General features: G+C 38.3%; 1 protein-coding gene across 12 annotated transcripts in view; it reads right to left on the bottom strand.

Moving 5' to 3' along the window:
* Ehbp1 (EH domain binding protein 1) overlaps window positions 1-16,645 on the bottom strand; it is a 334,331-nt gene that overhangs the window by 75,753 nt on the left and 241,933 nt on the right. For all 12 annotated transcript variants that reach the window (XM_037208953.1, XM_028876340.2, XM_028876338.2 and 9 more), the window contains one exon: window positions 9,240-9,383. In XM_037208953.1, the coding sequence (XP_037064848.1) occupies window positions 9,240-9,383 (144 nt within the window). The remainder of the gene's footprint in view (window positions 1-9,239; window positions 9,384-16,645) is intronic.

The following is a 16,645-nucleotide window of genomic DNA, read 5'->3' as shown; positions in this document are numbered from 1 at the left end:
AAGAAATGTACAAAACAATTAATACTGTTTCACTGCTATCAAAGACACTCAGATGATTTTACATCAAGTGAAGCAAAGGCATTAGTAGCTTCACAGTGCCACCACTAGGAACTGTAAATACAATAGCGCACAATTAGTAATGCATATGTGAATTCATTCAAAGCATATATCCTTGGGAAAGCCAGAACACGATAAGGAGAACAAAAGGAACATTAAAAAATGAAATGAATGAAGATTTAAACTCTACTCTTGTGCATGCTGAGCAGGAACAGAATAGGCAATATGAAATATGCCTTAGCAATGGTGATACCATCCTGGAATGTTCAACATGACACTAAACAGCCATATGGAAAATGTTCATGGTCATTAACAGTGGCAATAAAAAGAGTGTTCCCAATGCTAAGACACCTAGCTCTAGCTTTAGATGCTCATGACATCCTTGAGTAAGTAGGATTTTTGAAGCTAGGAGTTTATAGTGACATAATAGAAAAGATGCTAGGGGTCCCTCCCCCAACAATGCTGGGTTTTGTGTGACTCTAGAGATATGCCAGCAAGATAACAATGTTTTCTGAGAAGTCTAGTAACTATTGTTAGAACAGCAGACTTCAAACCAACTTAAATTCAGACAGAAGAGATAAGGTATTATTTAAATCACAGAGAATAAAAATCACTGCCTCATACAGACATTTATACTGAACATAGGAGCACATAGCATTCTTCCTTAAAAGGCAACTACAGGAAGATTAGACATCATTTAATGTGTCTTACTGGCCTGAAATGGATTATGTACAGTTGATCTTTTGATGACTGAGCTGAAGTAAAATACAAAAGGTATTTTCCTCTTGGTGCCTGAGGCATATTCTAGTTCAAATGGAGAATAAAAATCTCTAAATAAGATAAAATACTCTGTGTTTTAAAGGTTTTGAATTTCTTTTTATAGTAACTGAAAACTCATGCCCTCAATAATTGAAATTACAAATTAAAGTTATTTCTCCCTAATGATATAGAAATGATAAAATGTGTAATTAAGAAATAAAAATTTTAATTTAATATTAAAACTGATTGATAGAGGCTACTGAATATAATATCTATAAATGTATGATAAAGTCAGTATTTACAAGTATATAAATATAATTCTATATATACTTTAATGCTCTATACTTAGAGCGTTACATACATAAGATACAAAGATGCACATGAAAAAAATCAGTTACTCAGATTTTTATCAAAATGATTAAAAATTTTGATTAATTTAATTTTATGTGTATAACTCTTTTGCCTCGTGGCACGGAGTTCAGAGAAAGTGTCAGACCCTCAGGAACTGGAATTACAAATGGTTGTCAGCTGCTATGTGGCTGCTGGAATCAAGCCTGGTCCTCTGCAAGAGCAACAAGTTCACTTAAGCACTGAGCCAGCTCTCCACCATGGTATTTTATGATATTTTTTTTGCCAGGTGGATGATAACTCCATCTTTTATTATTGGGGACATTCATAAACTAATTTAAATCTACTAATACAATTATCAGCATGATAGACAAGTTCCATTAAATTAATATCTTCCAACAAACATCAAAAGTACAAGATGGACAACCTACCCTTCATGACAACAAAATGCATTGTAAAGGTAAAAGCTGGGAACTGGAGAGATACTCCAGTCGTCAGAGTGCCTACTGCTCTTGCAGGAGATAGGAGTTTGGTTTTAGCACCCACATGGTGGTCCACAACTGTCTACAACTCCAAGGGATCAGATGCCCTCTTCTGGCCTCTACAGACAATTGTACACACATGTGGTTACACACACAGACACATAATTAAACATAAATTAAATCATAAAGGTTTAACATGAAAAGTAGCTTGTATTCTTCCTCATAAGTAAGGTATTTGGGTTTATTTCTAAGTCCAGTCATACAAAGTAACTACTATCTCTATTTTTATTAGTATTCTTTTCAGTTAATTTTAAAGGACTGATCAAACTAAAACCTTTCCTCCTGTATAGCTTTCTTTAGAGGATTCAAACATTCCTGCAAACATCTGAAGATAAAGCAAATCTTCCAGGACTTACTACTAAGTTGCAGGTAGGTTCTCCCACCTGCTAAGGTAAGACTTGGCTCTTATATGATCTGTATAATGTGTAAAAACAACAGTGGGTTGTTGCACTAAGGTATTCAAGTCTGCTTTGTAATAGTTCCAGAATTCCTTTCCATTATTTGTTTTTAAAAGATTCATAAGGATGAGGGTTTTGCCTGCATGCACGTATATGCAACATGTGTGTGTCTAGTACCTGCGGAGTTTGTAAGAGTTACACATGTTTGTGGACCACCATGGGGGTGCTGGGAACTAAACCAGGGTCCTGCAAATGCAGAAAGTGCTCAAGTCTTGAGCTGTCTCTCTAGTGCGTTTACTTTTTTCTTTTAAAGAAGCTTCCAGTTTAATTGCTTTCTTCCGAAGTCAGAAGACTTGGAAGGTAATATGTATTTCTACAAAGTTCTTGTTAAGTAATGGTAGTGTTGGAAAAAACTGAGTAGAATTAAAAGGCTAATGGTATCAACTCTGGCTTTTCCTGAGAATAACTTAACACAGCATGCACACATGGAACTGGTTAAGATTACCAGGCCGTGGTCAACTACTCAGAAAATGCTCCCCAGACATGAAGCATAGAGCCCGAGGAGTCAGGAGAATGACCAGTAGGATGATGTCAAGCACAGAACGAGGAGTCAGGAGAATGACCAGCAGGATGATGTCAAGCACAGAACGAGGAGTCAGGAGAATGATCAGTAGGATGATGTCAAGCACAGAACGAGGAGTCAGGAGAATGACCAGCAGGATGACATCAAGCACAGAACGAGGAGTCAGGAGAATGACCAGCAGGATGACATAAAGCACAGAACGAGGAGTCAGGAGAATGACCAGTAGAATGCTGGGATTCGGGGCTGACTTGGCAGCTGAATTCTAGTGTGAGTCCCAAAGCAAGAAAAAAACTGGATGTGTGGGGAGCAGATGAAGTCCTGAGTGAATACGACTGACAGGAACACAACCATGTCAAGGACCCCAGAACCTCAGATCCATGGCAACAGCAAGGCCTTCCTAGGTCAGGCTCAGAGGAATGGCAAAGCCTTCCTTTGTCTAAGTTAAACACTAGGAAAGAAGAAATGAACCTTAGCAAAAATCAGTGTATGGAGAAACTATCAAACATAGTTTCCTCCTCTAGGATGAGTACAGCCTGAGACTGCTTCCCACAGAGACCTCCTCCTGAGATTAGCTAGCCTACATCTCCTCTCCACTCAGTGGTATAGAATAAATGCACTGAGTTTCCAGGCTGCTGGTATGGCTTTCCCTAGACTGTTAAAGGGCACAGACCACTCAATTAGCTTTTCTGTACATGTAGTGTGTCTCTGTGTCTGTCCTTTTCTCATTCCCTTGTTGTCCCAGTCAGATCAAGCTAAAGCCGTGCAGGAGATGGCACAGATTTAAGCATTGTATATCAAGAAAGGTATTACAGCACAGGGTTCAAGAACAGCAAGAAATCAGACGACACATGGAACTTAAGATCCCAAGTGACAAAGTCATCTCGATTGTAACTGACTTGTGCAGTAACAATCCATTCCGCTTTAACGACCTTCACAGAAAAATTTATTTTCTCTCTTTATAAACCTTACTTCATAGAAACTTCCTATAGCCAATTTTTCATTATTGCTTTGTTGTCAGTCAGCAGACAGCATGAACAACAGGCTCTCTCTATAGCCCTTCATTTATTTATTGAACGTTTACCAAACACTTGGTCCTCGTTACTCGGCGTCCTTGTGCTTTCAATGGTGCAGCGTTAAGGACAAGAGACTGGAGTGTTTCCCGCAAATACACAAGGAGACAGTAGAGAGACCCAGGAAGGAGAATCAGCTTTAGGAAGAGAACAGCCAACGCTGGACCAAGAACACAAGAGTGTGGTAACTCTAGATACTCCAACAACTTACAACTGCACTGAAAACTGGACAGACTGAGGCTGGGAAGAGAAGGGACAGGCCTGTGGGGGCCTTTGTGATGGCAAGAAGAGCTGGGAGTTTATTCAGTAAGGCTAAGTGGTGCTACCAAAGGATTCTAAGGCTTCATGTCTTCATATTGACGCTTAAAACGTTTTCTCTTTGTACTTTACAATCCTGAGTATCCAAAAAAGTAGAACTTTGTTTCCTTTAACCTTTAATGTTAACCTTTTTCTGCCTTGCCAGTTAACTTTCACTCCTCGTCGTCTAGTATTACAAGCTGTGCCAAGTACACGGCATTACCCCATGTACCTGCATACTCTAATGTGAATCATGGTTCTACTAGTTCTTCTTGGTAGTCACCCAAAGGTTCTCAGCTGCACAAGAACAAAGTACAGAAGGAAATAAATTGTTAAAGAGTCCTTACTCAATGGCCTCATAAGTTATAGCAAGTTCTAGAAAACTCTTCCGTAAACACCACCACCACTACCACCCAGACAGGGTTTCTCTGTGTAGCCCTGGCTGTCCTGGAACTCACTCAGTTGACCAGGCTGGCTTCCAACTCACAGAGATCCATCTGCTTCTGCCTCCTGAGTGCTGGGATAAAAGGCATGTGCACCACTTCAGGCCTTCAGTAAACTCTTGAAGAGTCTAAGGTTAGTATCCATTTTCTCCAAGACTGAAGGTCACTTTTGGATACCAACCTTTTTATTTACCTTTTTTCAACTCCTGGGACTTTTCAGTTACTCTAAGAATGAACAGTGCATGTCTCCCAGCTCAGTACTTTGACTTTCAGTACCTACCATACAATATACAAAGGGTAAGACAGACAACAATGTCTCAAAAACTAAGACTTCTACAAATTAAAGCACAAAGTGGAGTATAATCAATGTAAAAACAGCAAAAATTGTTTCACTGAAAGGAAGCTCAAACCATATGGGGGTGGGATGGGTTAGAACTACTTTTATCTAACATCCAGAAAGGTGGAGATCCTGACCCTAAGGTGGAGGAGGTGGCTATTAGTCTGTTCCCTTGTCCCTTTTACATGGGCACCTGCTAATTTCAATGCAAAGCAAGGAAAAATAAGTTTTCCTTAAACTTTTACAAAGGAAAAACAGAATCAGGGACAGAGGTTATTTCCCCTCTTAATATCACTTTCGCTTACATTCAATTGCTCAGACATGAAATTGGGCATTTTCATTTTTATTTTGTCATCCAAGGTGGTTTCCAAATTATGGAGTGTACCACCACCAACACTCCTTTTGTATAAGAATTACTCAGAAACAGCAGAAAATGACAAAATTAAAAAAACTACTTTGTCCTTGAAAATGTATCAAGTGTCATATAAAAGAAATGGCAAGGTCTACCTCTCATATTTGTGAAATGGGACACACCCAGGATTTTTACATTCTTTGTCTTATGTTAGTATCAAGTGTGGAAGACTAGCAATAATCTGGAATACACTCTCCAGTTCAGCAGACTGCTACTATCCACTGACAGGGCTGGGCCCCTGAAAAATGAAGCACCACAAGAACAGAGTGTTTTCAATTGAGCTTAACTTTTAACTGAGAAGATAAACACTGCAACAATCGCCTGACACATGCTCTTAGAAAGTGACCTTATTCTTCCTACTGAGTGGTGGGATCCATGTCCTCTCTCCTTTGACCTGAGTCGGGCCATGTGACTACTTAGGCTAATGCAATACAGTAAAAGTGATTTGAAAACAGAATCATGAGACACAGCAAAAGAAACAAGCAAAAGAATAAAAGACAACTTATGGAACAGGAGAAAATATCTAAACCACATATTCAGTAAGGAGTTAATATCAAAATTATATAAAGTCAATAGCTACAAACCAAGAAACAAAAACAACAGCAAAAACCCAAACTTCAAATTTAAATAAAAATCTGGAGAATATTTGGGTACTTTCAGTATCAATAATCATCAGGGGAATTCAGATAAAAACCACACAGAGCTATCTATCCCCTCACACCTATTAGCACAGCTGTTCTTCAAAACAGAAGATTGAGCCTAGAGTGGGAACAGGCCTGTGATCTCAGCACTCAGACTCAGGCATTAAAATGAAGAGTTCAAGGCCAGCCTGGAGAACATACAAGCCCTTGTTTGAATAAAACTCTAAACCAGACCAACAGATAATGAAAACCAGCAAACGGAGGTAAGAAAACAGGAAACTGGCACCTTCCCTTAAACCCTAAACACAGAACTACCCAGCACAATCCAGAAATCCCACTTCCGGGTTTAGACAAAAGAACTCAAATCGGGCTGGGCGTGGTGGCGCATGCCTTTAATCCCAGCACTCACAGCAGAGGATCTCTGTGAGTTCAAGGCCAGCCTGGTCTATGTAGTGAGTTCAATGCCAGTCAGGGACCTAGCATGATCTTGGCTCAAGCAAGTAAACAAGTGCCAGCCACAGAAAGACAAACACCACGGTTCCACTTATATGAGGTACTTAAGAGTTCAATTTATCACATCCAAGAGTAGAATAATGGTTGCCAGGAGCTAAAAAGAGGGGGACATAGGAAGATACTAATCAACAGGCACAGAGCTACAGGTTAGGAAATGATTAAGTTGTAAAGATCTGCATTGAAGAGGCTGGAGAAATGACTTAGGAGTTAAGAGCACCTGGGTTCAATTCCCAGCACCCACACAGCAGCTCCTAACTGCCTGTAACTCCAATTTCAGGGGATCCGACACCTTCACACAGACATACATGCAGGAAAAACACAAAAATTGCATATGAAGTAAAAATAAATAATTAAAAAAAATCTGCATTGAAGCTATAGTTTTGAACTTAAAAATTAAGAGGGTCAGTCTCATGGCAAGCATTCCTATTACAGTAAAATAAATTAAAACGAGATAGTCCTTTCTATCAGAATGTCTTCCTTTTCTGTTCTACTTACATTTATTATGCATCTTTTTGGACTTACTCTATGCACATTACTTTTGGAGCTACTATAATAGAATTTCTAATTTTTTTGGTATTTTTCACATAGAAACACAACTAAATATTAAAACAATAAATTTTATGGAGGTATGATTTACACTTGGTGCTATGCATCCATTTTCAGCTTAATACGTTTGAACACTTATCTATTGAGAAAGTAAAGCTTCACATTATCACTTCCCACCCACCTGGAGAGTTTGCTTACCCCCCATCACTAAGCTCACGCCCTACCTCTGGGTAAGCGGTGACAGCTTCTTGGCATCCTGTTCCAGATGTGCAGGCTGGTTACAGGTAAATACTGTATCTCAGTATGTCTGTTATTTATTTAAGCTACTGTGGATCTCAGTAGCTTGAGACTTTGTATCACCAAGCAGTACATGCTGAGTACCCCACTTCTCACTGCTGGAAGTGCTTTGGATTTTGAAGCATTTGGGATTTTGGATTTTCAGATTAGGGATGCTTAAACTGCATTCTTTCATATGAACAAGTCATGTGTTTACTCATTCTTTGTTGATACACATAATAATTGTGTCCCAAGTTTCTGTGTATTACAACGTAAGGACCATGAAGTCAGTCATTTTGGTACATGCCTTTAATCCAGCGCTCAGAGGGCAGAGGCAGGTGGACAAATAATTTAGATACCAAGTAGTCTGAATTTAAAATCAATTCACAGCATATTTTTAATTTACTTATATTCTAAAGCTATATTTAGATAATTAGAAAGAGACTGTCCAGCTTTTAGTACTTGAGAGGATATGAAACACACTCTTCATCAATAAAACACCACTTATTACCAATAAAAAGCCTTTGAGGAAGTATTCTTTCTGTGCTTCTTCACTGGGATGGCCCCACCTTTCAGGTCACCAAGCATCCCCTTTCGGAGTCATCTCTGCTACAACACACAGCTTTCATACCCTGTAATTACTTATCATCTCTCTCTTCCCCCAGAATATAAATTTCATGTGAGAAACAGCCATTTTCCCTGTTACTGTGACCAGACTTGCTTTAGATATACAACAAATCTATCTGGCAAACAAGTCTATAAACTACTGATATAATAGATGGTTAAGCATTGAAAAAGCTAATATAAAGTCTATATGTTCTTCTTTAGAACAGTCCTTAAAATTATTGTTTTTCTTTATTTCTCATTATTTTTTGCTGTTGTTTTATTAAGATAGCATCTGTAGCCAATGCTGGCCTGGAACTCACTATATAGCCCAGGCTGACAAACTCATAGCAATCCTCCTGCCTCAGCCTCCTGCGTGCTGGGATTACAAGCATGAGCCATTTCATCATCTCAGATTAGTGTTTTTCATGATCATGATGTACAGTTAAAAATACATTTTACTTAAGCCCAGTAAGCACACAGATTAAAATACTGAAAAGGAAAAGTTTCACACACACACACACACACACAAAAACAAACAAACAAACAAACAAAAAAACCTTTAAATGTAATAAATTTTGATACATTCTATTTTCTATTCTGTTCTATTTCTTTTTGTTAAAAACAATGGCTTAATAAACTTTTATACCTCCTTTTTCATAAAGACCTACAGTTTAGAAACAATATCCAAAGGCTTGGAGATCATAAGCGGGCATTTACAAAGACTTAAAATAGTGATTTTATGTGTGAGTTTGGTGGTAAGTAGGGTTATCAGTTTTCAATGATGAGACGTTTCAGATCTTACTATACTGAATGATTTCTACTGTGGTATGTTCATTCTTATTTGTGACACACTCCACAAAAATGAAATGTGGGGAAAATGGGACTTAATATAGGAATGTAGGTTTGACAATGGAATTCATGGTCTCTGGGAAATAATAAGGCTCAGGTTCAAAACCCTGATTACCATGTACTGACCAGAAGACCTTCTAAAAATCCGAATGTAAAGATGCTGATCAGCTTCAGTCTTCTTATATGGGAAGTAGTGTGAATATCTTCATGAAGTTATGTAAAATACACATTGCAGATACTCAATAAAAACGGGTATTATTATATACTAGTGTTTCTAACAAAATTCTCTGGAGAAATATAATCTTACATAGCATATGGTTAGTCATAAAATGTAAATGAATAAACCAGGTATGTATAGATGTAATTTCTAGTCCAGAACTGTGCTTTTTCTCATAGCTAACAGCACACACAGCAATAATAATGGTGTGGTCGGTCCCACTGGATGGATTCATCAGTTGAATACGTGACCACATACTCTCAATGGACAGCCTATGAAAAGTAACTGAGCAATCGCTCCCCATGCCCCCATCCCAGTTAGGTTTCTGCAACCCGTGCTCCTCACATCACTTAGCTGTCTGCTGCAGAGGGGAGGGGCTGTGCTGCCGGTCTGCTTGCTCCCCGCCTTGGCAGCTGCATCTCTTCTTGCTTGCTCAAGCAGAACTCTCGCTCTTTCCTTCAGCTCCTCTTGTCTGGACAACATTCGTTGCTTAAAAACAAAGATGGAGAATTAGAAGCCAAATCATAAAAATACAGTTAAAAGTTAGATCACCTATTAAAATAAAAAGTCAGGCGTATTGCTTTTTTAACAGGACTACTTACAGAAAATATTCATGTTGAGAAGAAACTGTAGAATGAATACATAAATTTTGACAAAAATGAGATATGATATTATTTCTTAATACTAGATGAAATTTCAATGTATTTAAAAAATTTTAATTTTATTATTGTGTGTGTGCATGAAGTGTGTGCACAAGTGCAGGTGTACACATACCATAGTGCATGTGTGAGTGTCACTGGGCAACTCTGGGGAGTTGTTTCTCTTCTTCCATTGTGAGTTCTGGGAATGAAACTCAGGTCATCAGGCTTACATGGCCAGTGTTTATACCAGCCGGGCAATCTTCATTAGATTTTATTTGAACATATTCTCATAAGGCGCATGTCAATATTAGATTGTATATTCATGTTTTCTCATAAACACAGTATAATCTACCAACCAAAGATATAATAAAAGGGTCAGTTCTATTTTTATAGTCTAATAGAACTGACAACTATGTATCTCTACTTTAAAAAGTTTTCAATGCTAAACTATCTGTGGCAACATTCTTTTAAACTTTGGGAAATATTTATAGAAAATCCCAAGCTGTTATTTTTTTGTTTATTTAGTCAAAAGCCTCACTATGCAGCCCAAGCTTGCCTTGCATTCTTTATGTAGAAAATCCAGGTTAGCCTTGAATTCTCAATCTATTCGCCTTTGTCACCAGAATTCTGGGATTACAGGCATGTGCCACCACACTCCACTAATGCTATTATATTCCGTGAAAGGACCCACAAGACTCTTCTCCACTGAGATTTCTCTTCATAATGAAACAAGCTTATCAGAACAGAAAATATTATGGACTGAGTAATTTTACAATGCATTTTTGGAGAGTAATTGGCCACCGATGGAAGCTAGTTCTTTTGTTTGTTTGGTTTTTCCAGACAGGGTTCTCTGTAGCCCTGGAACTCACTTTGTAGGCCAGGCTGGCCTCAGACTCAGAGATCTGCATGCCTCTGTCTCCTAAGTGCTGGGATTAAAGGCATGCATCATCATGCCCAGCTGGAAGCCAGTTCTTAAAAGATATATTAAACAAAACCACAATATCCATATTAGTTTCAGAGTTTAAGAATCAGACAGATCTTAGCTCCATTTCTTAATCAGAGGCAAGTTCCCAGTCTCTCTATGCCTGTGTCCTCCTGTGTAAACTGGGCCTCAGAGTAGACCAGCTCACACCGCACCGTGTACGCAAGTGACATAAAGCCACCGGCACATGGGAGACCAGAGGGAGGTTAAATACTACGGTATGGTAACCCATCAACCTCTCTATCTTAGAAATAAAGGGACTGAGCTGCCTGAAGACCCACAGAGTCTAAGTTCTGCAGTGCGCAACCCCAAGCTGCCACACCGTAGATTTTGATCTTAAAAGCACATAAACACTTTGTTTAACATTCAAAATGTACTTCATTTTTATTACAGGGATTTTAGAAAACAAATGCAAGTAAAAATAACAGTAATTTATAGTTATGGCACGCAGAGGTCATTACTGTATCATCTCGCCCACCTTTATATACTGTGCTCACATCATATACCCAGCCTCGTCACATTTGTTTTACTTAATATTTGATTGCAAGGAAGTATTTTCTGATGACCATATGTATTTCTCTTGAAAACATGATTCTTAACAGGCTGCCATAATTCTATTATATAGATACATAATACTTTATTGTACTGGATAGATGGGGTGTTGGCAAGTTTTTCACTATCATAAATGCTTTTATGAACATCTTTATACATAAATGTTGAATCTTATTTTCTTAGGTAACATTTCTAAGAGTAATATATTAGGTTTTGGTGGTACAAGGGATTGAAGTTAGGATCATTGTGCTACATTCCAGCCATATTTAATTTTATTTTGAGATACAGTCTTGATAAATTACTCAGGCTGGCCTCAAATTTGTGATCCTCCTGATGAAGTTTTCAGAGAACTTGTGATGGATAGGCACATGCCATCGATTAAGCTTTTTTTTTTTTTTTTTTTTTTTCAAAGAGTTCAAATAATTCTCTTGCCTAAGCTTCCCATATAGCAGGAACTCAGTTGTGAGTCATTGAGCCTGGCCAACATAAACTGTGTGTGTGTGTGTGTGTGTGTGTGTGTGTGTGTGTGTGTGTGTGTGTAAGTGTATGCACATATGTGTGCATGTGGAGGCCAGAGGTCAAGTTGGGTGTCCCCTGATTACTTTCTACCTTATTTTTACAGACATGGACTCTGGTCTCTCCTATAGCTTGGCTAGGCTAGCAGCCTGTGAGTCCCAGGATCAGCCTGCCTTCACCAGGATGACAGATGTACACTTTACCACTCAGCTTTCAATGTGAGCATTGGGGATCCAGACTCAGGAGTTCATACTTCTTCAGCCCCAACACAAACATTTCTACGGTAACTTGATACACATTGCTAAGATGCCCTTCAGCCAACTGACTGCGGTACACTTGAGCTATGGGGTGTTTTCAGTACTATTATCATCAAAAATCAAACAGATACGTGAACATAAAGAACAAGGATGTCAGCCAGAAAATGTTGGTTTTCAACTGAAACTTTAAAGTTTATCATAGAACCATATGCAAATCTGTAAGTGCTGCTCTCCCATATGCCAAAGAGGCTCCAAGCCCTTCACATGTTGTACAGTTTAAGGAAGACATAGGTGAGCTACACAATTACTATCATATGTCCTAGGGACTTAGTGGTATGTCTATAAGTCCATATGAAACCGTCATATCTCCTGTGAGCACATGCTTGTAAGATTCATGCTATATTAGTAAGTATTAAGAAAAAATAATCACTAGCAAATTCTGACATAACATCTTTTTTTCAAAGATTTCACAAATATTAAAATAAAAAAGATGTATGTCTGAAATTCATAACATGGTATATAAAAGGGAAGCAGACATTTGTATAAAATTTAGCTGCAATTAGAACCTACCAAACATCAGTAGCTACATTACATTTTTGCTGTGAAACTCTGTTTTTGTCAACCTAGTGTCAAACAAACCTTTATACTTATTCTAAGCAAAATTAATTCCTTCCTTCCTTCTTCCTTTTCTTTTCCTTCTTTCGTTTCCTCTCCTCTCCTTCCCTCTTTCCTCTCTCCCTCTCTCCTTCTTTCCTTCCTCCCACCCTCCGTTTTCCTTCCTTCCTTCCTTCCTTCCTTCCTTCCTTCCTTCCTTCCTTCCTTCCTTCCTTCCTTCCTTCCTGTCTTCCTCTCTCCCTCCCTCCCTTCCACCCATCATGGTCTTGTGTAGCTCACATTGGCCTGGAACTCATGGCAAGCCAACTCCCTCTGCCTCCTTAGTGATGGGATTACAGGCATGAGTTACCACATTTGGCTTGACCCTCTGCAGAACTTTGAGATCATAAAGCATGACCAAAGGACAAGCACACAAGGCACTAAATCAGTGGTGACTGTCACCATCCTGTGTAGCACACGAATCGTGTGCATGGACTCACAGCATAATCAAATTCTAGAGTTAAGTGGGTTCTTAAATATTAGTTCATTTAACCACTGTGGAAAATAAAACTGACAATTTAAAATGCCAGGTAATATCACAATGCTAATTACTGGGGGAAAATTCAAAATGAGAATTCAGGTTCTTAGATTATCCTAATTTAATGATTAATTAATTTCTATCTTTAAACACATTTGCCTCAAAATACAGTTTATAAGAAAAATCTGTGTTGGATAGAAAGAGCTAAGGTTCATCAAATACTGCAGCTGTCATTCAGCAGCTATTCATTGGGTATCTATTGTGTATAAACCTTGTGCTATCACAAAACTTCAGGGAGATTCACTTACTTAGAACCTTTAAGATTGTTTTGTGGGAACAAAACTTTTTTTGAAGGCTACAGTATTTTTTTAATGTAAAAATTACCTCATATAATTGTACAATTAATGGATTTCACTGTGATATTTCCATGCATGCATGCATAAACTGTGCTTTGATCAATTCTGCCTTCTCTACCATTGTATTTCTTTGATTCTGACATTCCCATTTCTTTAGCACACCTCTGTAAACTCGCCAACGATGGAACTTACAATCTATGCAACCTAATCACAGTCCAGACACAGCTGTCTGCCTGCACATCACATGGTACTGCAGACTGCATGACTGCAATGCGTCAGTGCAGTCCTCCTTCACAATTAGTTCCCAGATCCCTTGCAGACTTCATGCAGGTGTATGTACCAGTTATACAAAACAGCACAGTAGACAACCTACGTACATCCTCCTGTACTAAAACACGCAGCCTGCACACTTTACAGATTAATAGAAGAAAGGGAGTCTGTGCAGTTTAATTCTGACAGTATTTTCCCCAATCACTTTGATCATGGTTGGTTGAAACAGAGTGGACCCTGTGGTTGTGGCACTAACATACTAAATGAGAAAAGCACACAACTTCGGATTATTTTCCAAGTAAAGTCAAGAAAACACTTTTATTAATTAGTATTGCTGACTTAGAAGACAATCTAAGAGACAGGCTGTAATTCTTAAGTACTTAAACTTTTGGGCTCAGGATCGCTTTATATATGTGATTAACAGTTACTATGAATACCAAAGAGTTTTGCTTGTGTGAAATACACCTATGGATCTTGGCTATTTTGGGGAAATTGAGAAATTTGAAAAATGTGTTTCATTTAGAAATATCCAAACACATTAAAATAGCAACATTTTAATTAAAACCCTTGGCTTTAAAAATGAACACAAACTAATAAGGACTAGCACTTTCCATTTTCATTAAAAACAAACAAACAAACAAACAAACAAAAAAACAGCTAAGGACCAGTAAGATGGCTCAGTAAAATAAATAAATAAATAAATAAATAAATAAATAAATAAATAAATAAATAAAATAAAAATCACTTGCTTTTAAGCTTGATGACCTGACTTCGATCCCTGAAGCCCGTAGGGGAGATAACCAACTCTTGCAAGTTGTCTGTGCATGCGTGCGTGCGTGTGTGTGTGTGTGTGTGTGTGTGTGTGTGTGTGTGAGAGAGAGAGAGAGAGAGAGAGAGAGAGAGAGAGAGTGAGTGTGATCTATAATAATACAAACCTAAAAAGAAAAAGAGCAGGGGACCTTCCTGATGCTTATAGTCAATGTGCTGGAATATAGGAATCATACAGCTTCAGAAAACATTATTTGTGAGAGGACATTAGTGATAAAGATAAATACTATCACAGAATGCAATTGTTTAAATGTTGGGTATTATTTAAAAGAGTTTCAAAGAGCTTCATGGTCCCAGTTTTGTTTTGTTTTCCAGTATCAGGAATTGACCCCTGGGCCTCAAGCATACTGGGTAAGGACTCCTGCTCTGAGCTACATTCTCCAGGCTCTCAAATACTATGTTAAGAAATGCTTCAGAACTGTCATGCATTGGCAGACTGAGAATTCTGGGGATTGGGGACTACCAACAATTTTAAATCAAAGAGTGATTCAGAAGAGTTAGTTTGTAAAAATGAAAAAAAAAATTAGAAATACCTTACTCAGTTTAGTTTGCTTAAAAATTGTCTTTTTAAATGATCATGTAAATGTGTTGAAAATGTAGTCGTAGTTGAAGCCTGGCTTCAATCCCAGTCACCACACACACTGGGTGCAGTGGCTCTTGTCTCTAATCCTAGCACTCAGGAAGTGAAGGTAAGTAGATCTACATAGTGAGCTGGAGGCACCCTGAGACACATAAGTCCCTGTCTAGGAAAGAAGGGCTGTGTGGGGTGGGAGATGAAGATCTATGTCTAAGTCTCAAAGAGCACCTGCAATAACTACAAGAAAAAAATCCTCCTATGAAAACTGTATTTTGTCGAGGGAGACAGCTGAGTTATAAAGCGCCTGTCCCTTTACTACATAGGCACCTGAGGTAGATCCCTAGCATCCATGTGAAGACCCAGGTGTGTGTCTGTAAGACCAGCCTGGGGTGACAGACATAGGCAAAACTCTAGAGCCCATGGGCCAGTAAGCCAGAGGAACTGATGAGCCCCAATTTCAATGAAGGACCCTGTCTCAAAAATAAAGTCGAGAGGGAGAGAGAAAGATTCTTGACATTGCCTGCTGGCTCCCAGGTACTCACAAACACATTGTAAAGACACCCCATATACATATATACAGTAGACAGAATGAAAATAAACTTAAGAAAAAGAAAAGCAGGTGTCATATTTTATTGGCAAAGTTTTTATTGTTCTACTGAAATCTCTCTCTCTCCTCTCTGCCCCCCATATCTAACTGACAGTAGCAAAGGATCTATAACAAATATCATGGGTGAGAGTTCAACGCTATGTTATATTTCCCTTGTGGTAAGAAATATGGATGTTACTAGAATTGTTATTTTAATTTTTTCAAAGCAGGGTTTCATTATTTAGCCCAGGATAGCCTGGCATTTGCTATGTAGGCCAGGATAGCTTCAAACTAATGATTCTCCTGTCTCAGACTGCTGGTATTGTATACTGCCCTGCCTTGGAGGCAATGAATTTAAGATATAAGTAATGATATAACTGACAATGTAATTCTATTGCAACTAAAATATCTAAGGACAGTGCTTTGAATGGAAAGCACATAATCTACATATACATTTTAGAATTAGGTTCACATTAAATGCAATACTGAAATGTCCTTGATCTTCAGTTTGAGACAGGGCTTTCTAATCCAAGGGTGGACTTGAACTCTTGGCTCTTCTGCATCAGAGTCCCAAGTATTAGGACTACAGGAGGGATGTACCATGCCAAACTTTTTTGACAGTCTAATGGTAAATACTATTTATTATAAATAATAACATTTTTAAAAAGTTTTATTTATTTTTATGTGTATACATGTGAGCCTGTATGAGTTTATGTATACAGCATGAATGTAAGATCTGTGCAGAAGAAGGTGTCAGACTCCTTGGGACCCGAGTTCCAGGTGTAGCTGAGAGTCACCACATAGGTCTGGGAACTGAATTCAGGTCCTCTGGGAGAGAAGTAAGTGCTCTTAAATGCTGAACCATTTTTCTATCCCTAGTAATGATATTTTGAGAAAAGCTGACATTCCTTGTCCTTTAACCTAAAGTTGGGCTTATAAAATTATAATACAAACTTTAAATATACAGCAGGCATAGTTTTTACTCATGCATAACATCCTTAAGTGTTCTATCAACACAAAAGAATAAAAAGACAGAATAGCTGTTTATTAAACA

Source organism: Peromyscus leucopus, chromosome 10, assembly GCF_004664715.2.
Source record: "Peromyscus leucopus breed LL Stock chromosome 10, UCI_PerLeu_2.1, whole genome shotgun sequence".
NCBI lineage: Eukaryota > Metazoa > Chordata > Mammalia > Rodentia > Cricetidae > Peromyscus > Peromyscus leucopus.
This window is presented reverse-complemented; position numbering and strand designations above follow the sequence as displayed.